General features: G+C 38.0%; 1 protein-coding gene across 3 annotated transcripts in view; it reads left to right on the top strand.

Moving 5' to 3' along the window:
- Positions 1-5,672: 5,672 nt before the first annotated feature.
- LOC132826264 (ubiquitin thioesterase ZRANB1) overlaps positions 5,673-22,085 on the top strand; it is a 62,985-nt gene continuing 46,572 nt past the window's right edge. The window contains exons 1-3 of one of the 3 annotated variants that reach the window (XM_060842015.1): positions 5,673-5,893; positions 9,827-9,981; positions 11,238-12,090. In XM_060842015.1, coding sequence (XP_060697998.1) covers positions 11,274-12,090 — 817 coding nt within the window. In that variant the 5' untranslated portion in view covers positions 5,673-5,893; positions 9,827-9,981; positions 11,238-11,273. The remainder of the gene's footprint in view (positions 5,894-9,826; positions 9,982-11,237; positions 12,091-22,085) is intronic. The other 2 variants (XM_060842016.1, XM_060842014.1) reach the window with 2 other exon arrangements.

The raw sequence follows: 22,085 nt of genomic DNA, 5'->3' as shown, positions 1-22,085 counted from the left end.
TTGGAGGAAAGTGGGCGGTGTTATCCGCTCTGTGGTGTGGAGGTGCTGGTGTTGGACTGGGGTGGTACAAAGTTAAAAATCACACAACACCAGGTTATGGTCCAACAGGTTTATTTGGAAGCCCTAGCTTTCGAAGCGACGCTCCTTCATCATGCACTCCGAAAGCTAGAGCTTCCAAATAAACCTGTTGGACTATAACCTGGTATTGTGTGATTTTTAACTTTAAACAAATCTAACGCTCTCTGAAGATGGGGTTTGGGAAAGGGGCGTGGTGTGGATTTAGGGGCGGGCTCCAGGGTTTGGTTTTGGTGGGGGCGAGGCAGTCATCTTCAGAGGCCCTGGTGAGTGGTACTTCTGTTTTACAGACTTACAAGGTGCTATTTTTTAAAACTATATTGCCATCTCCAATTTGTTTCAAAAGCAACTTAATGATAAATAATGAATGCCAAATCAAATATGAAAATGATAACAATGTTATTCAAATATTTGTTGAAAGAACTAAGTTTGAAGTTATGGCTTAAAAGAAGAAAGGGAGTGAGAAATTTAAGCTGGCATTTTCCAGATTTCAGTGTAGGAAGATAACACAACCATCCTATCAATATCTAGTCTGTAGCCGCCATTCCGATAGTACTTTTTATTTTAACCTTTAACATTTCTTATTTCTCCCTGTATTGCATTTTACCAATATTCTTTATCATCATAAACTAAGGAATTATGTATGAGACAAAATGAGCAAGAAAGGTAAACTTGGACAATAAAAACTTCTACAAGCACATAAAAAGCAAATATGAAGTGAAATAACATGTTTTTCCAAGAAACTATTTTTCTTTGGGTTACAAAATGGCAATAATAATACCTATATTCAAGAAAGAAGGGAGCTTAAACAGGAAATTAAAAGCTGGTTAGTCTAACATCTCTCATTGAGAAGTTGCTGGAAACCATTATTAAGATGTTTAGAAAATGGTAATACACAGGCAGAGAAATGTGGTTTTGAGTGAGTGGAAATTGTGTTTGGAGAATTTGTTAGCTTTTTTTAGTATGTCATAAGCAATGAGGATAAAGAGGAACCGTAGATGCAGTGCGTTTGGGTTTCCGAAAGGGATTCATTTAAGGCACCGTGTATGAGATTCTAGCAGAAGACATTGTGGTGTTTTATTAGAATGGATAGAGAATTGGTTAGTTAGCTGTAAACAGTTAGTTAAATGTTCAGTTTTGAGGTTGATAAAGTGTAAAAACAAAGTGCAGCAGGGATGAGTACTGGGGCCTTGATTATTTACAATTTATATTAGTTACTTGCGTGAAGGAATTGACTATTGTAGCTATATTTACATGTTAGGTAGAAAAGAAAGTTGTAAAGAGAAGATAACATAGGTTGAGTGGGTAGGCAAAAATATGACAGATGAAATATAATGATTGAAAATGAGGTTATCCACTTTAGCTGGAAGAATGGAAAAGCAGAATATTATTTAAATGAAGGTAGACTGTAATGATACAGTGAAGATGGGTCTGGATATTCTTGTATCATTAAAGGTTGACATGTAGGTACAGCAAGTAGTTTGGAAAGCAAATAGAATGTTGGCCTTTATTGCAAAGAACATTGACTGTAAAAATAGAGAAGTCTTGCTACACACGTAGTACAGAGTAAGAGCATTGTGGGTGTACATACATCCCAAGGACCGTATTAATACAGGAAAGCATCTCACTTCCTCCACCTTGAGGGCAACTGTGGATAGGCAACCAGTGGCACTCATATCCCATAAATTAATAAGAAAAATAAAGTTTATAGTCTCCTTACTTAAGAAAGGACACACCTGCTTTGGAAACGGTTAAGAGAGGGTCCACTAGGTTGATTCCTGACAGAAAAAGTTTATCTTTTAGAGATACTTTGAGGAGAATTGAGTAGAATGAGAGGTGATCTTATTGAAACATGTAAAATTGTAAGGGAGCTAAGATATTGAGGGAATGTTTACTCTAGAATCATGGGACTTGGTTTAAATGAATTCTTCTACTTAAGGTAGAGATGAGGATTGTTAGGCTATGGAATTCTCTTCTAAAGAGAGCAGTGAAGTCTGTGCCATTGAATATCTTAAAGGCTGAGCTAGATTGATCTATAAAAACTTAAAGTTTGAACACCAGCAGGAAGATGACCACCTGAGGTTACCATGAAGGACACTCCTCAATCTTTCCCCCTCACTTGAGGCATGGTGACCCTCAGGTTAAGTCACCAACAGTCGTGCCACTCGAGTGAGAGGGCAACACTATGGTCCAATAGAAATATAGTGACTTTTCCTTTCATGATGGAAAATGTGAACTTGTTCACTTTGGCAAGTAGCATATAAGATGAGCATTTTACTAAAATGGTGTGTGGTTGCAGAACTGTGAAACAGAGATCTGGCTGTCTTGGTTCATGAATCACAAAGTTAATATGTAAGTACACCAAGTGAGTTGGAAGGCGATTAGATTATTGTCATTTATTGTAAAGGAAATGATGTATAAAAGGATGTCTTGCTACAGTTGTATAGGACATTAGTGAGACCACATCTGGAGAACTCTATGCATTTTTAGTCTGCTTAGTTTTTACAAGAGTTGCAGGAACAAGTAAGAAAGACCTCTCTTATTCAGCAAGGAAAAATATAGATGAGTTAGAAACAGTTCAGAGAAGGTTCATTTAACCGATACCTGGGATACAGAAGGTTAGGCCTGTATGCATTGCATTTAGAAGAATAAAAGGTGACCTTATGAGACATAAGAGACCCTGAGATGTCATGGCTGCATGTATGCTTAAAGGATATTTCCATTTGTGGGAAAGACATGAACTAGGGGATGTCGTTTAAAATTAAGGAGATGAGAATTTTTTTTGATGTCTTTGAAACACCCATCCTCAAAATAGTGGAGGTAGAGTCATTTGATTGTGTAGTCAGTGCTGTAATGTAAGAAACAGTGTAGCCAATTTGCATTCAGCAAGTGTCCACAAATGATGTGATTTTGATAAAATTGTTTGAAGAGTGAAAATTGGTTAATACATTTCGCTCTTCTTTGAAATAGCGACATGGGATACTTCACATTCACCCAGGCAAACATATAGCATCTCAATTTTATATCTCATCAAAGGGGTTTCTCAGATGATGCAGCACTCTCTTCATACTATAATTTAGAGACGCCAGTGTTGAACTTCATTCTATATTAGAATGCCAGCCTATATACATTACGTAATCAACTCTTTTCAATAGTTGATTCAAGCTGCTTTATGAAAACTGTTAGAGTCCCCCTACCAATAACATTTGCAACACATTAATCATGAATTTTAAGACTGAAATGTGTTTATAACCAATTTAATTTGTTAGTATTTTTCAGTTTCAGGTGAAACTATTTTGTACAAATAGTATTTGCCAACTAAACAATAGACTTACATTTATAATTATGATGTGGAAAATGTTCTTTGTGAGCCAGATAAGTAAACAATAGCCAGAAAAGATAATAGAATTGAAAGCAGCAGATAGTTAGAGAGGTGATAGCTTAGATGAGGGAAAACGTTTCAAAAATTGTAACATAGTTGCAACATCCAATTAGTCAAACATCTAGGACTATCTCCAACCAGTGGTTGTCAACCCTAATGCGAGAATTTAAACTGATTTTATGTGCTTTGCATCAATGTTAACTTAGCCTCCAGTATCAGGTTCTAAAACATGTCAGCTGTGGATCAATTCATAGAACGTTTGCTTCTGAACTGCCAGGAATGGATTCAAGTTCCAACTCCAAAGCTTAAGCACAGGAAGCAAGGCTGGCATTTCAATACAGGGCAGAGGCAGTGCTGTTGTCTTTTATGTGAGATGTTAAACTGAAGCTCTGTCTGGATGGATGTTAAAGGCAATTATTTGTTTTGGATCACCAAGTGATGTCACAGGAGGAAGTAATTTACTCGTCAAACTGATGCTAGCTCTCTGTAGAAGAATCCAGTTAGTCCTATTTCTCTGCTCTATGCTTGAAACCCTGCAAGATAACTTTTGAGTGCCTAATTTTCTTTTGAAATCATTGATTATCTCTGCTTTCACTGTCCACATACACAACTAGTTTCACTTGCTGTATAAAAGTGTCATTCCCTGCAGCTCTTACCAAAAACCTTAACACTGCGTCCACTCATTCTTGTAGCATCAGTGGGAACAGCTTTTCTTTCTGTACTCTATCTAAAACTGTTACAATCTAGTACACCTCCTTAAAACTCATCATTCACCAATGCTTTGAGAAGAAAAGCCAATTCTTCCAGTCTAAAACTCCTCTACCCGGGAACTGCACTTGTAAATCTCTTTCACCCTCTAAGATATTGAAATCTTTCTGAAAGTGTGATAATCAGAACTGGATACAATTGTCTCTGTAGGCAAAACAGAGCTTTCTAATGGTTCTTCAAATATTTGCACTCAATAGTGAAGTTCTGGTTCACAAAGCAAATGGGATCCTATCTGTGAATTTGACCTGCCACATTCAAAGATCTGTGTACATGGATCCATAAATTCCTGTATCCGCACTCATGGTGTTGAATATTTCTATGAAATGTCATCGATATTTTCTTCTCTAAGAAGTGCAGTCGGATTTTTGCAAATGTGTCCACATAACTGAGCTTTTTCATCCCTGGAACATTTATTAATATTTTATGAACTCCTAATGTCTTAACTTACTTCGTGAAGCATCATGCCCAGAACTGTACGTGATACTTCGGTTCAAACCAACCTAGCATTCCGTACAAATTTATACCGCCCCATTGCTTTTGTACTCCGTATTTCTACTAATAAAACCTACGATGCTGTATACTTTCTTAACTGTTCTCTCGCCATGTCTTGCCACCTTCAATGATTTACGTACATATGCACCCAGGTTACTCTGCTCCGATAGCTGTTTAAAAATTGAACCTTTATTTAATCGTGCCTCCGCCTTGACCCTACCAAAATAAATAGCCTGAATTCCAAGTCTAGTGAGTTCAACGTGTGTCTTCCTCCAATTAACATTTACATGGTACAAACGCTACTCTGGCGAGGCAAAGCCTCCTTGCTGATGAAAGACTCTTGCCCGAAATGTCGATTCTCCTACTCCTTTTCCAGCACCGCACTCTCGACTCTGATCAGCTGAGTTGCATTCTGCCCGGAGTAGTAGGTGATGTAATCATCGGCTAATCAAAGAGCAGCGCGGTGTTGGTTTACGTGACGTTCTAATCGCCCCGCCCCTAGCGTTCTGTTGACGCGACGACGTCACAGCCCGGTTACCCGGGGTGACGTCGGTTCCAAAACATCAAGGACGGCGGCTACGATTGGTCCGACGCCTGAGCCCGAGCGGCGGCCAATGAGGGCAGCAAGCTGGCGCGAGTTGCGGAGTGACGTTTTAAATATCCCAGCAAACTTTGTCCGATGTTGTCTTTGCCGTCGCCATTAGAGTTGAACGGAGAAGCCTGAGAAAAGAAATGACAAAAAAAATGTCATAAAGAGCAAAAAAGAGAAGAGGAGGCTTGGGGAGGGGGGAGGGTGGGGAGACGGGTGGAAGCTGGAGGTTGCCGGTTGGACGGGGTGAGGTGCGGCGGGAGTGAGCTGGGAAGAGGGGGAGGGGGAAGGTGGAAGGTGGGATTTCTTCTTATTTGACCCGGCCACCATGTAAGGGAAAGAGCGGAGGGGTGGGTGGGGGGGGGAGGGGAGGGAAAGGGGGGAAAAAAAGAAGTGAGAAGTGAGATCGACTGGAACGGCGGTGGAGGAGAGGCCAGAGAGATTGCGCGGAGGAGAAGGTCTGTTTGTTGTATGCAGTCCCTCTAACACTCAGCGTAAACGAGATGGGGCAACGGCGGCGGCGGTGGAATGGAGGTGCAGCCCCAGCGCAGCTGAATGTCAGGCCGGTGCCTGAGATCTGGATTTAGGTAATTGCTGGCCGTCAGTCTCGAAAAAAAGATACCGCTGCTCTAACCTTGCTGTTGAATTTATTCTGCGCGAAGTGGCAAGGAAGGACACAGCCCGTCTCGGATCAATACAGGTCCGCTCCTTTGGAAGTGTGAAGTTAGCGTTAAGACAAATCTGCCTCCTTTCTTTAAAAGCAATGTGAGGGGGAAGTGCAGCTCTCTTGACCTGTTGTGCAATCTTTGCTTCAACCCTAGCAAAACTTATTTATTAGGTGAAGCACGTACAGTTTTCAAAAGTTTAGCCGAAGTAGATGTGAAGCAGGGTTGGTGAAGTTTTGTTTTGGGGGGGCGAAATGAGTCGGTTTCCTATTTCGTACGGTGCATGAAGAAATTTAGTATTCTCTTAAATCTGGTTTAGAAGCTGAAGTTTGCTATTATTGTAGCAGGCTGGATGTTTTTTCAAACGAATCATGACTTTCTAAAGCTAAAACTGATGTTCCAATACAAGAAATTATACACACTGTACCTGACTTGGCATAACTTTCCCTTTTTCTGGGGTTCTGTTTCCAATTGCATTTTATCCAGACCCAGTGCCACGTTTATGACGCTTAATTTACCTCGAATGAACAGCACGAATGTTTGCAAACAGAACTCTGTACAAACAAGAAATCAAACTGCATTTCGTCATTATTGTTGAAACCCTTTTTTATGGTGCAATCTCCATGGCCAAAAAGTAAAACTTTTCTAACTGTGTGATTTTGTAGCAGTTTTTTTTGTAACGTGGCCACCATTCCATGTTTGAGTGCTATCTTTGTTGAAGCCTGTTTGTTTATTCTTGTTTACAGTTGCCATCTATTGTGAAATTTTTGTTCAGAATTGGTGGGGGGTTAATTAAATGTATACATTGTTTTTTTAACATGTTTAAACCATAATTTATCAATTTATTTTTGCTTTCCCAATTCTTCTCTAAGTTCAGAGTTGCAGTTCAATTATTCCAGAATGACTATTTTATTTAAAAATTACATAATTCTGTTTTAAATTCTACATTCTCACATTGCGCTTTTCAATAATTTGAGTTTGGCAATAAACAAATATTTTAGTCACAAGTTCAGGTATAGACTGTTTGGGCACTTAGAACCTTCCTGTTGATGTTTACTACAATATTTTTTAAAACCTTGACTAAACCAAGACACCCAGTTTGTGTCACTAGCAGATGTAATTTTATTCTTGCTAAAGACTGCAACTGGTCCCTTCCTTCCACTCATTATTTATTCAGCTTCTTGCTAATAAATTAGTGTTTGGTTCTGCTTTCTGAGAGCTTTGCTTTGATATCAAACTGTGAAGCTTGTACTTTCCTGGCAAAGTTAATTGCTAACTACTTAGAATATTGTTTAGTAATGAACTGCCATGTTTTTAGTCTTCAAGTATTTCTGGAGTGAAAACTGTACAGAATAGTGTGGTACTGTTTTCTAGGTTTATAGTATTATTGATGATGTCAGCTTAGTCAAAACATTTTGAACTTGTATGTTGTATCGTAAAGTTCCATACACAAGGGCTGATTTGAATATTCCATAATGGATTCTGTGTACTTGGTGTTCTGTGCATTGTGATTATATTGGATTAAACGTTTCGGTCTGAGATTGAATTCTTTTTTTGTTTAGGATAGTACTACTTCTAATTTGGTTTAAATAGAGTAGCAGCTGTTTATGGTTATCTTATGCCTAGGCCATGAAAAGAGAGATGAACAACCTGAATCCTGCTGATCAGTGTGTGACTCCTGGGTATTGCATGTTTATGAATATGGGTGGAAATGAGATTGAACTTTGCTACCTACCTTCATGGTTCCAAAATGATAATCTAATTTTTGGTTGTTATTTTTTCATTGTTCGTTTTCCCCTGCGTATGTTTTCTTTGACATGAGGTATTTTAAATCTTCCTCATTTTGAGGAATCTTACAAAATACAAGTTGAAATGTAATGTTGTCTAATATACTACAAGTAAGTTAAATTTTGATTTGAGCTAGCTTGTAAAGAAGTTTGCCAGTTCCAATAGTGCTTTGATAATCATGCAAGGTGTAATATTTAAGAACCATTAACAATATGTAATAATTTACAAATAGGGTTTCAAAACTACTTGCGGTATTTTGGTGAAGTATTTCTTTTCTGTAACAATAGTTGCTATTGCAACATTAATTGGTTAAGTGTCTGAAAGATTTACTGTGTTAAAGCTCATTTGAGTTATTTTTGTATGAGTTGTGGCCTACTTAAAGTAATGTCATACCTGGTTGGTTAGTACTACCTCCAAACGGTTGATGGAAAGCTGCTTCACAAAGCTAAAGCAGAAGTAAAGTTTCTTTGGAGGTAAATTTCTAACTTTGTAAATTTGTTTTAAATCAAGTGCATTGTAACAGCTTTCTTTCCCAAATGGGAGGATTTTTGTAAACATACAACCTGTTGCATTGTAGTTTGATAGAAATAGCTTTAGATTTCTAGGTTTTATGGGATTCAAAAGAAAACGTAGTCGATAATTGTGTCACTTTGAAATACATAAGTATATCTACAAATTAAATTTTATTTCTTCTCTCAAATGATAAAACAGTGATCAGTTGAAAACAGCTAGCAATTGTATCTGTCATGCACTACTTGCTACTTTCATTAATTTATATAATCTATTTGAAAATTTTATTTATTTTGATCAAAATATACTTGTGAAGATATCAATGTTTTTTGGGAAATTGGAAATTAAATTGTTTTGCGTGGTCAATATGTGAAAGCTCAGTCAAATTTTTCTTGACAGCACGCTAGGTTACATCAGATACCATGTTTGCTGTAGTTTCCATATTGTGAGGAATAGCAGTGCTACTGTATGTACAATTGTAGAATGAGGGGAAACCTGATTGTGAGAATATAGTATGAATGCAAACAAAGTAATAAAATAAATGTTAATGGACATCTCTTAGTACACTGAGATCTTCGTATAAAGTGATATGCTAAAGCACAAAACTCAATATTGTGGGTTTGTGTTGGACCCCATATTTTTTATAGAAGTTGTCTCATGTGATATTAAAACATTTCTTAAAATAGGAAAGTTTCTAACACACTTGAGATTGTGAATTCACTATAGCACTGTTCCTATATATAAAAATAGGATAGTTTTGGGTGCATACTTTTTTTCCAAAACTAGAGATGTCGGTTTTCCAGTTTTGAAAGAGCGTGTCCAGTGATAAACCTCGGCTACTCCACTCTTCAGAACAAAGTGATTTGCCAGATATCCTGTTTTGCAGCTTTATTCCTAAAATGTGTAGGTCAACTGATTTCCGCTACTGTGTTTTAATTATGTCAGAATTTTTTAAAAATGGAGAATACCATAAACATTTATATGACAAGTGTATTTTTTAAAATTCAGGTACATGACTCCATTTCACCCAACTTATGAAGTGACCTCTGTTTACAGATAAAAAAAATGAGGTCTGCAGATGCTGGAGATCACAGTTGAAAATGTGTTGCTGGTTAAAGCACAGCAGGTCAGGCAGCATCCAAGGAATAGGAAATTCAGCACTTTTTAAGTATTGGTTGTGATCTGCAATGGGCTTCTGGAAAGGATAGCAAAAGCAGAGTTTAATTAACATTCAAAAGAGGATTATATGCATAATTCAAAGTACGGAGAGATCCTTTAGCCAAGGGGAAAAGAGGAGATGGAGTAATTGGATAGCTCTTTGATAGGACTGGCACAGGTGCATGGCTGAATAACTTCCTTCCATGCAGTATGATTATTGATTATTTACTTGGTTTGGCCCTGGTGAATGAGCAGCTCATAAAATGAGTGCAATAATTGAAACTGCTGTTCCGATCAACCATAGACTGATAGGAGGTCTCAAAATGTTGGACTTTCTTGGTTCTTCATTTTAAATAGAAATTTTCCAGTTCTCTTTCTTTTCCAATTGTTCATTCTCAGGATATGGGCATCAGTGGAACGGCTGGCATCTTCCCATCCCTTGTTGTCTTGAAGGTGGTATTGAACCTCCTTCTTGAACCGAGTGATGTTCTAGGCTATTTCAACGGGCAGTTAAGAATTGGTATGGAACTGGAATCCCTTATAGGCCAGACCAGGTAAGGTGGGCAGGGATTCCTTCCCTCAGAGGGTATCAGTAAAGCTATTGTGTTTTTAATGGCAATCCAAATAGCTTAATAGTCATTCTTTTACATTGATAACCAGATTTTTAGAAAGTGGTTTTCAAATTCTCAAACCAGCATTAGTTAAAATAATGTACGTAATTTATTTAATACAGAAAATTTATGTAAATTGTGCAAAAGAATGCCATGTACACAAATTTGATATTTGTATCCAAGTAGCTTTTCTTTATGTATATGAGGTTTGTTTTCATAATTATTGCAGAAGTAAGCATAGATGTCCTGACTGATTCCAAACAAATGTATTTTGTAATGAGTTCTCGAGTTGCTTTTCAAAGCTTGTATTGAAGAATGAAACAGGATGGGTGTAAACAAAGGCAACTTTTACCAGCATGCATATAGTCTTAACTGTGTAGTCGTCGATATTTAGTATAGCATTGTAGAGAGGGTTGCCTTTTTTTTTGGTGAGGGTTTCACAAATGAGCGAATTATCATTTCTTTCTGGGAAACAAGTTACAAGTTTGAGATATCAAACATGTGCTGTGGTTACGCTGACTTGATACTAATTAATTTCCATCTTGATATGGAAATGAAATATATATTTGCTTTGGTGAAGTTGCACACTTATAGCTGTATACTGTTCTAACCTGTTGGAAGAATAAGACAAAAGATTCCCCGACTTAAGTCAGTTTCATTCTTTTCTCTTTTTAATTCCACACTATTATAGGCAGTTTCAATCCAGGCATCTTTGTGGTTTTGATTGTCAACTTTCATTAATCTTTAGATCATTTATGATAGGAAAGATTAAAAGCTACCTTAGTTTAAATGGTGTATCCAGAAATTGTAAGTTTAATCCAAACTTCTATTCATGATGAACTCTTCAGGCATAAGGTCTCTGAAGACTTTTTGAAGATTACCTTCACCATTAGTACAGACTTAGGTTAATTTTGTTCAGTGATAAATTTATATTTTAAATCAATAATGTGTTCTCATATATTGAGTTAGTTTGGTTGGAGCGGAGATTGATAGCAGGAAGACTAAACTGTAGAGTTGTCTGGCCCTCAACAATTTGTAGTGTTACCTGATAAACTCAAATACTGAAAGGGCATTATCAACCAACATTTCGCACAAAGTAATGTAGAGACCTTTACAGTGCTCTCATTCAGTAAATTTGGGTGCCAAAATGTGTTTTAAGAGAATTGCCGTGTTTCATACTTGTTAATTTTATTTTGCAGATTCCAATCCAGCATTGAAAACTGGTGTGAGCAACGATGACTGAATATGGAATAAAGTGGGCTTGTGAATATTGCACATATGAAAACTGGCCCTCTGCAATCAAATGTACCATGTGTCGTGCGCCAAGACCTACTGGCACTATAATTACTGAAGATCCAACCAGGGGCAGCTCAAGTGATTTGAATCAAGTCTGGGATACCCCAAGTATAGAGGGTGGCAGCAGCCCTTTGATTTGTCCAGACTCTAGTGCTAGACCAAGGGTTAAATCATCCTACAATTCAGAAAGTACAAGCAAGTGGTCATGCCACATGTGTACATATCTGAATTGGCCAAGAGCAATAAGATGCACTCAGTGTTTGTCCCAACGTCGGACTAGAAGTCCTACAGAATCCCCCCAGTCATCTGGTTGTATTTCAAGACCAGTTCAGGCTTCTCAGGATCCATGTGAAGAATATAATGACAGGAACAGACTGAATACAAAAGCATTGCATTGGACGTGCACAGCTTGCACATACGAGAACTGTCCCAAGTCTCGGAAGTGTGTAGTCTGTGACTACCCTAGACCTAACAATTTGGAAGCAATTGAATTTACAGAGCCAGAAGAAGCTTCATCATTAATAAATGAGCAGGATAGGGCTCGATGGAGGAGCAGTGTTGGTGGTGGTAATAGCCAAAGGAGATCTCCTCCTGTACCTAAACGTGAATCTGCGATGAAAATGGACTTTCAGAGGATTGAGTTGGCACCTGGGGCAGTAGGCAGTAAAGAAGAGTTGGAAGTGGACTTCAAAAGACTCAAACAAATAAAGAACAGAATGAAAAGATCAGACTGGCTGTTTCTCAACGCTTGTGTTGGTAGGTCTTAATTAAATTTTGCTTAATATTTTTGTAGTTTTCCAATAAATAAGCTATTCACAAATGAGTATCATGCAGAATTTTAAGAGAACTTTGGGGAGAAATGTGAAGATATTGCATTTATTCAATATCTGAAATTATCAGGTGAATGGTTTGTAACAGTCTTAATGGATATTTTGATCTGAATGTATCTTTTCTGCTATCCAGTTTGTGCACAGTATTCAATAAATTATCACTACATTGGACTCTAGAATAGTAGAATTGTATCATCTTCAGTACCTGTTTTCACAAACTTGTTTGGGAGAGAAAGAAAATGTGAGTAGCTGAATGCAAGGAATTCAAACATGAAGTGAAACAAGTGCTGCAATGAGATCAAAAGAAACGACTGGCAGTCAATATAAAAGTCATGTATTGACACATACGTAGCGTGTGGATGGGTAAAAAACAAAATGCAGTCAATTTATGACCACAAAGGTAATTTGGGCATGAAGGATAGGCTGTTTGAGAGATTGAAAGGACTGCACATTGATATAGAGTCAGTATCACAAAGATTTGCTGCACTGAACCTTAATACACGAAGACTGGGTATTCAAGGATATGATGAGAAGTAAGGATGCTAATAGTAGAGGAAATGGCCATTTTTTTTCATTTCTCCTTTGATCCGGCAGTGGTGTCAGGATATGTGTGAATTACCAATGTTACAGCCTTGTTCAAAATTGGACGGATGAGCCCAGTACCAACAGGCCAGTCACTTCTACCTCGATAATGGGAAACCTTTTAGGAATGACAATCATTTGGACAAATATGGATTAGCTAAAGTAAGCCTGTTTGAGTGGTTTTGTAACTAGGGTAAATTATGTTTATCTAAATTGACTTGTTTGGCATAGATATTGATGTGATGCACATGAACTTTCAAAAGGTGTTTGTCCAGCCTGTTATGTGTCACTTCAGCAAAGTTGAAACCCATTGAATAAATAAAAGGACAGTGGCAGAATTGCGGTGGCTCACTGACAAGAAACAGCCATGTTCAGTGATTGCCTTTTGGGTTTTTGGAATGAAAATAATGCAGTTATTCAGGTTCAGTGTTTTACCTGATCTAATAATGACTTAGGCTTGATATATAGGATGCAGTTTCAAAATTTGCAGGTGACATAATGTGGTAATATTGTGAACTGAGCAAGATCGTGCTGGAAGTGGCCCAATTTGTACAGTCACAACAGTGCATTTTTAAGTATTTGAAATAGCAGCCTGCTATACGAAAATCTATTCTTAAAATAATTCACTACCAAGTTTTGGCAATCATGCAGGTTGAGCAGATGCCATACAAAATCCACCTGCTTCATTGCTGCCCTTCAGAGAAGAAATTTGGCTGCATCCACCTTGATCTGCTGCACAATCTCTAAGATTGACGTTTAATGTCCTGTCCAAATTTTGGTAAATGATCCTTTCTTGTGCTCTAGTTAGATGCAGTTGTCCACACCATTCTCTCCAGCCCCTGCCTGTCAAGTTAGATGGAATGCCCTCATTCTTTCTTTTATCTGCAGCCAGAATATTCCTTGCAATGGCTTATTTTTCACTCTCCTACCATTATCAGTGTTGTACCCCACATTCTATCCTTTGTCCTCCCGACTATTTCTCATTATATGCTGCCATTGATGCATATTTGGAGGATGTCACACATCAGTTTTCTCTCTCAACTCTACCTTTCACAGCTCCTCAACTGTTGTTTGAAATCATTCTGCAAAGACTGGTATCCCATCACCAGGTCTCCCCTTATTTACACAAGGACAGTCCTTGACTATAGTGCCTCTGAGGCAGCACTAGTGTGTCAGTGTCTCAGACGCTCCCCCTTTTTATGTGTCAGCCGGACCCCCGATTGGACCAACCTCACTGCCCCAGTCAGGGAACCCATATTCTGAGGTCTAGCTGGCTGACCTCATTACAAAACATCATAGCTAACTTATCCAACAGCTTTTCCAGTTGCCAGCACTGACAGGGAAGTAATTTGTGCCAAAGTATTGGTAGGAAACTAAAGCCATTGATCTTATTACCTTCTCCAAACTCCATTTACTGGCAACTGACTCCATCCCTGTCACATTTGAGAGAAAATAAGTCTTTTCAATCTTTAAAGATAATATTTAACCCTGAGATAAACTTCTGACTGCACCATTAAAATGGCATAACGTCATCTTAGTATCAGCTCATATACAGAAATCTTCATGACTTTGCTTATGAACATACATTGGCTCTAAGTCAAGCAACATTTTGACATTTGAAATGCCTGCTTGACATTCTGATTCCCAATCTCTGAACCCTTTCATGTGAGGTGTTTGTACGCACTTAACAGTAGCCTCTTGAGTGTACCTGGTTTTAATTGTTCTGCCATTTGTGGCTATAGTTACAACTGGCTGACTTTAAGCTCTGGAACTTGTTTCTATCCCTCCGCATTCACCCTAAAATCCCCCCCAAAAATCCTTCTTCCTTTTAATTCAGAAACTGACCAACTGTAGCGCTAGTCCACCATTTAGCAAGGTTCTCTGACTGTTCCTGATGTAACCCAGTCGAGCCATCTATAATGTCCAGGGTTAACTGTTGTTTAAAATCCTGCGTTAGCCTCTGTCACATACCTAAATTCAGCTGTATTTGTGCCAAAGTACTGTTTTAACTTCTTTCAAGGGCTCTGGGTGTTACTGTTGAGACCATCTCTTTTCGTCCTAATCGCTCTTATGGTGATGGTGAACCATCTTTAAACCACCCCAGTGTTTTATTCAAGTGCTGATGAGAAGGGAGTTCCAGGATTGTGATAGTGGGCAAATGATATAATTTGAAGTCAGGGCAATGTGTGGCTTGGGGATAGAATGAAGTTTTTGTGTTTCTGGATGTGGGCATCATGAGTAAAGAGACATTCACTGTCCACCCTTGGTGCATTTCAAAGTAGGAAGTCAACTGCCTTCAGCACCAATCATTTTCCAAGACTAACCTGTCATGATAGAACATCATTAGCATTTTAAAGTACAAAAGGTATAGTCAGTTACTGAACCATATAGCTGTTGAGATCTAATGACCAATAGCTAGATTAAACTGAGTGCTAGAGGAGAATCTTAAAGGGTCAAAATGATGTGATGAAGGGGTCAGCACTTTAGAAGAGGGTGACGAGATTACGATCATGTCTGCTCTCCCTTTTTTTTTCCCCTGCAGTGCAACCTCTTAAATCCTGTCATCCTTGCATGTTCTGAGCCTTCCAGTGCTTCAATGTCTCTTATTTGAGGTCAGTTATCCAAATCTATATTGAGATATTTTCAAAACCGGCTCAGTTATTCTGGGTTCAAGTGACTTAATTTGCTTGTAATGTGATGCCCTCTAGTACATCGTTGTCAAGTGATGGCAATCTTGTTACATAATTGTGTGTACGTTTTCTCCAATTTACTTTTTGCAAGAAGATCAGTTTGCTTTGTTTTTATTATATTGTATTAAATAAATTTTTCACATTTACAGGAAGATTTCAAGTTTACTTGGTAAATTTCCTACACACTCAATTTGAGAGGATTACATTCAGACTAATATATGCAGAAACTGTTGATGAATTCATGCATGAATTCAGCCTTTCAATACTTGCAGAGTTTTTTGTGATGAATCTTAAGTTACGAAATTGTCTCATCTAAGAATTTTTTTTGACTGATACAAAAATTAATTGCTGCCTCTGTTAAATTCTAGTTTATATTCACATCTTAAACGAGGTGGCTGAGGGCTGAAGTATTTATATTTGTGTTGTTGTATAAGTAGTACCATTTGGGATGATTTAATTTAAAAAAAATGCTTTGGGGTAGACCATTCTAATTCAACTTCATATTATCAGGAAAAATTGTTTCACTTGGTCTTGCTTGCCTTCAGAAAGATAGTTGGTGCATTATTGTGTGGAGTTCATTTTGATTAAATATGCTTTCTGTACCATGAAATGTTGGAAATTTTGTCCAAAAATTGGACAAGTCAGAAATTACAAATTTCGGACGAGTATTAAATCTCATTGCTCTGTAAACGAGTGATTTTTCAGAGCTGGGATTTATATCAAATAATGCTATTTGGGCAGTGTATGGATTATCATGAAAATGCTTCATATGACTGGTTTTTGTTCTGAGCTTGAAGAATTGAGTATTGTGCCTGGGTTGTCTTTTTGAAAAGTTCAGATTTTTCAGCGAAGCATTTTGTGAAGATCTTGGTTGCTCTATCTTCCTTCAAGGCAAATACCTGCTGATTTTTTGACTGTTCTGTTAGAACATTATTTTTCAGATTTGGAATTTGTATGGATTTTCAGCTGGGAAAGCAATCCCAGTTTGTCTTGTTTTTGAATCACTTCTTGAGAGGCCAGGTTGAAATCAGATTGTTTTTATAGAAATGTGACTGAAAGAACTTCCCAATATGGTATTTCCTGAGCAAACTGTCTGCCAGAGCACCAGAGACAGCCTGAATGTCTCCATCACGTGTTTACCGCACCAGATTGACAGACCTCAAACGTTCTATGCCTGAACTTTGTTTATTTTGAACAATAACCACCATTGGCCAGAAAGGAATCAGGTTTTTTTTCCCGTGTAACTCATTACAGTTTTTGTTTTCTTGCACATCTCCACCCTCCATATTGCTGAATTGTTTGTGTTTTGGGTTATTTAGTGAGATAAATATTTATATTTCCATATCTCTCATGCATTTGCCAATTCTGCATCTTTGATTTGTTTTCATCATAACATTATTATTTTGTGTATATTGAAGAAACCTAGTTGTTAGGTTAGATTAGATTCCCTACAATTGGAAACAGGCTCTTCGGCCCAACCAGTCCACACCGACCCTCTGAAGGATAACCCAGCCAGACCCATTTCCCACTGACTAATGCACCTAGCACCACGCAATTTAGCATGGCCAATTCACCTGACCTGCACATCTTTGGAGTGTGGGAGGAATCGCCCGAGGCTGGAATCGAACAGGGGTTGCTGTGAAGCTGCAGTACTAACCACTGAGCCACCATGCCGCCCCTAACCTTTTCATTCTCAATCTAATGTAGAGAAAGCACCTCATTGGCAATCTCTTGATTTGGAGTCAGAGCGATCTGCAGCACAGAAAAAGGCTACTTGTTTATCAAGCCTGCATTGGTCAAAAACAAGTACTAGCTATTTCAACTTCATTTGCCAGTACTTGGCCTATAGATTTGTATGTCTTGGCATTGTAAGTGGACATCTAAATACTGCTAAAAGTGTACGAGGCTTGCATAAAATATATTTTTGTTCCATATTGAAACTCATGGAGCAGTGTAACTAAAGCAACAGTGTAGAACATTCCTCTCATGTCAATTGTAACAGAATCTAAGAGTACAGAGAATTTAAATAGCAGCTTTGGAAGTTCGTTTTGGGTAATGGTTCCAGGTTTGGCTGTAGTGCGTGGCCCAGTAAACCCAAGAGCTGCACAGGAGAATGGGACCTGAATTACACCTGATGACTTTCAGCAGTCAGGCAGTACAGTCCTTGTGTTCTTGATTATTAGCATCCTCGCCAAACCTATTTAGATCCCATCTTGTCTTGCAGAGATCTCTACCCATCATTGTTTTCCTTATTTGGGGTAATTGCTTTTAAGTTCTTGTTACAGAAAAAAATTCTGCTTGAAATTAATGGTCAGAAAATTGGGAATGTTAAATTTTTAAACTACTGGGCCTGGATTGAAAAATTATTAGTTTCATGACTGCAGGAAGTAAGGTTTTCAAATTTTTTTTTTGAACAAGTATTTTATCAAAATTCTTTAAAGCAGAGTATCCTTGAGCAATCTAGGATTTTAAAAAAAAAGCTCTTTTTCATCTTTTCCTCTCTTCCTTACCTACTCTTTCTTCCCCCCCCCCCACCTTTTGTTTAGTGACTATTCTTGTTGTAGTTTGTTATAGCTGAAATTTACAGTATGTTCTTCAAAAAGTTTTAATTTTGCCGCGTATCTCTCTTGAATAATGTGAAGGTACCTTTGAATTGATAGGTTTGTAATACTGAGGTCGTTAATGGACTGAAGCAATATTTTACTGAATTTTGTTTGGAAACTTTGCTTCAAAAAGGTTACCATTTAAAATTCAAACCTTCCCAATCTATGATCTCTACCACCAAGAAGGACAATGTCTGTTTGAAATTGATTGGGAGCACTTCCACTGTCAGTACCTCACCAAACACACTATCCTGACGATATATTAATCCTCATTCCTTTGCAATTGCTAGGTCAATAAATGTTGGCTTAGCCAGCAACATCTGCAAACAATTTTTAAAAAAAGTCTCTTTTTCTCTGGCCCTTTTTTCAGTTTGCAAAATTTATGCTTAGACTAGAACAGCTGAGTAGAATTTTTTGTGCTGTAAAACTGTTCACCAGAAGAGCAAGAAAAACACCACTACTTGCAGGTTTCCCTTCGAGCCATGTAGCATCCTGAATTAGGACTATAATCACCGCTGAATCAGCATCCTAGAATTCTTTCCTAATTGCACTATGGGTGTAACTAAACCACAAGAGCAGTTTAAAAAGGCAACTCTCCCACTACCTTGAGGACAATTGACAATGGGAATAAAATCTGGTCTAGCCAGATTTCCCCATTGAAGATGTTTCTTATTGTTCATGCGAGAATTAGAGTGTATAGTCATGGAGGTTGTCTAATTTATGGTCTGCTTGCGTTATTGGATAGTTGCAGTCAGAAATACTCCAGTGTTGATGGTTTCTAAGGTTATGGGGTCTTCCTGTAACGTAAACAAGGTGAATTTCACAACATAGGAGCAAATGACAAAGAAACGCATGAACATTTGTACAAGAACTTTCTGTAATTTGAAATTTGGCTATTTATCAGCATTCTTTTAAGGGCAGAAAAACACAAGCTAATAATGATGAGCCATGCACTTATTTCATATCCAATTGAACACCTGACCTTCTGGAGTAGTAAAATTGCAATTAATGGATTTCCTGCTACCTGACGAAACGTTGGGTGATCCGTAGAGGTACAGTACACTTAAAGTATACTTAATGCCCAGTAGAATCAAATGATGGTTCCAGACCATTAAACTATTGTGAGAACACTAATGTTTAACTTTGGTGTTAAACATGGATGCAATGCAACACATTTTCTAAACAAAATTTTTTTTTATAGCTTGCAGTAGGACAAAATGTTCTGAACCTTCTGTCCTAAAGAATTTTGGGCATTTCTACTTATTCGTCGAAAGCTCTTAATTACCTGGTCAAGGACTGCCACTTGAGTACAATTAAAAAGAGAAAATGCTGAGTGTAGCCAATGGGTTGGCTAGCATTGTGGAGAGACATTGCTACAAAACATCAAATCAGTGACCTTCATTAGAACCAGAAAGGTTTGAGTAGAATAGATTTTATACAAGTGAAATTTGGTGGAGGATTTAAAAAAGAACACGCAATTGTAATACAACATAAGGCAGAAAATCACAAATGAGAAGAGTTGGTGGTTAAAGCCCAAAATGTGAGGTGTGCATGGTAGAGTAATGAGTTAGGTGCCAGCTGAAAACAAAAGCAGCAGATAAAAAGCATGACCAGAAAATGAAGGCAAATCACTGGAGAGATTCAGATCTGAATTTGTTGGCAATGTTGAGTCTGGATAGCTGTAAAGTGCCTCATTCAACAATGAGGTGGTGTTCTCTGTATTTTTGTTGACTTTCAGGATAATGCAATAGGAGTCTTAAGGACAAGGTGGAGAACAAAAATGACAGGTTACTAGAACCTCTGGCTCGAGCTTGTGTTCTGCAAAGCAGTCATTCATAGTGCACCTGGTATTTCATTGTAGACAAGACCACATGCTGAACAGTGAATATAGTGTACTAGGTGGAAAGCAGTGCACATAAATCGCTTTCATTTGGAGTGAGTATTTGGATTTTAAATCTTGAAGCAATGGGAGGTTAAAGGCAGTTGCTTTGTGTTTTTCATGAGAGGTGCTGCAGGAAGGGAGCAAGGTGTTGAGGATTATTTAGGAGTTTCCATTGGAGCAAGTTCCTTTGTAGTGCTGAAAGTGTTTGGGGGCAATGCCTTTGGAATAATTGTGCTGGAAGTGCCACAAGTGGCAGAGGTTAATCTGCAGATAGGGTGGTGCAAGAAGATGGAATGCAACTTTACCTTGAGGACAGAGGTAAATGGATGAGAACAGAAGAGCAGGACATGTCAGACACAACCAAGGGTTCTGTCAATGATATGGCGAGAAATCCTTTCTTTCTAATCAACTTGTTCAGAGATGTAATAACACTCCCTGAAGCAGGTGGAACTTGAACCCAGTCCTCCTGGCTCAAAGGTAGGGATGCTACCACTGACACACTCCCCCTTGGGCAGAATCCTTAGCTGATGAAAGAAGGCACATCTGAAGCTCCAATGTGGGAATTCTATAATCAGAATTGATGAAACACACTGAGGGACTGGGAGTCCTTATGAAAAGAGAGCAGTTGACTTAGCTGTGCAAGTCAGTAAGCTTGGCAGGTCTCATTTGTTTTGATCCACATATCTGGGGATAGGCAGGGATATCAAGGAAGGAAAGAGAAAAGGCAGATGAAAGTGAAACTTAGAAGCAAGGTTGATTTTTTCCAGCTTTGGCTGAAAGCAGAAAACTGTACTAATGCTCTAATATTAAAGGAAAAATAGGCATTTTCAGACTGGAAGAAAAATTCCAGGTATCCCACACAAAAAAAAAGTACAATTTCATCCCATACGAATAGCTCTTATTTGGAGCATGTCAGTGGACTTAAATGAGATGTTGTTCAGTGCAAGATCAAATTAAGCCTAGTGGAAGATGCTGGTGGTTGATGAAGACTGGGCATCAGTTTAAGGACAAAAAGCTATCCTAATGGGAATGGAGGTGTAGGAAGATTTGGGTTCTATGGTGGAGGAAATGGTGAGAGCCAGGAAGTGGAAACTTACTGAGAGATTCAGATCACCAGAGGCAACAGGTTAGTGACAGCTCTGGAAGCAATAGTTTGATGTTTGTTGGGGCTGTAGTCCATGGGAAGGTGGGATCAAGTGTCTCGAGATTTGGCACTCAGATGGCTTGTTTGCCAGTTAACAGAAGCACCCCTGGCAGCATGTTAAATAACGATATTATGGTTGTATCTAAGCTTGTGGCAACTTCAGAGGGCAACCTGCTCATATGTGAGAGGATACAACAAGTGTGACTGTCAATTTGATTTTTAAAAAATCAAGAGGAATAAAGAGGCTAGAGGGAAGCACCCAAATATAAACTGTGGTAAAATGTGTTGTGTGCATCCTCTAGAGAATGTAAGGAATTTGAAACAAAAGACACATTTTTCTTGATTTTAATGGATGAATTTTATTATTCAGTATACACCCAGTTAATAACTATAGCATTGGACATTTCTTATTTCATCCAAATAATAGTTATCATTTGGAATTGGAATAGAAAAAGCCATTCAGTCTATTAAGTCTGCTGATTTGCATTCCCTATGCATAACTGCTTTAATTCTGAATTCCAATCTAGGATTATGTGAACGTGAAACAAAAGTTCTTAAGCTGACAAAGTTTACTATTGTGAATTAATGATGAGTTATATCAAACAATAACTTGCACTGATAAGTAAGTTTTAAATTTATAAAGTTCCATGATGAAATACATTATCTGAAGATTCACGATGTTGCCATGTATGGAAAAACCTATTGCTTTCTGACTATATGCCAACTTGGAATGGGTTTTGGTGAGTTACTGTTTACTACAGTGAATCAAAGATAACCGACAAGGAATTGAGAAGTGTGTAATTGCTGCCAAATAGAAATTAATGTTACCAAGTTGAAAATTAATTTGCTCAATTGAAAGGGCAATAATCTTTAATAGATAGCTGCTTATTTAGTTACAATGCAAGTCACGCAGTGTTATCAAAGCCCCAGTAATGTGCTTTTTTTCTAAAATTTCAATTGATGACAACTGATGGGCACCCTGAATTTGAAATTGTGCCCCAAGAGAAACATTACAAATAA

Source organism: Hemiscyllium ocellatum, chromosome 22, assembly GCF_020745735.1.
Source record: "Hemiscyllium ocellatum isolate sHemOce1 chromosome 22, sHemOce1.pat.X.cur, whole genome shotgun sequence".
In the NCBI taxonomy this organism is placed as follows: domain Eukaryota; kingdom Metazoa; phylum Chordata; class Chondrichthyes; order Orectolobiformes; family Hemiscylliidae; genus Hemiscyllium; species Hemiscyllium ocellatum.
This window is presented reverse-complemented; position numbering and strand designations above follow the sequence as displayed.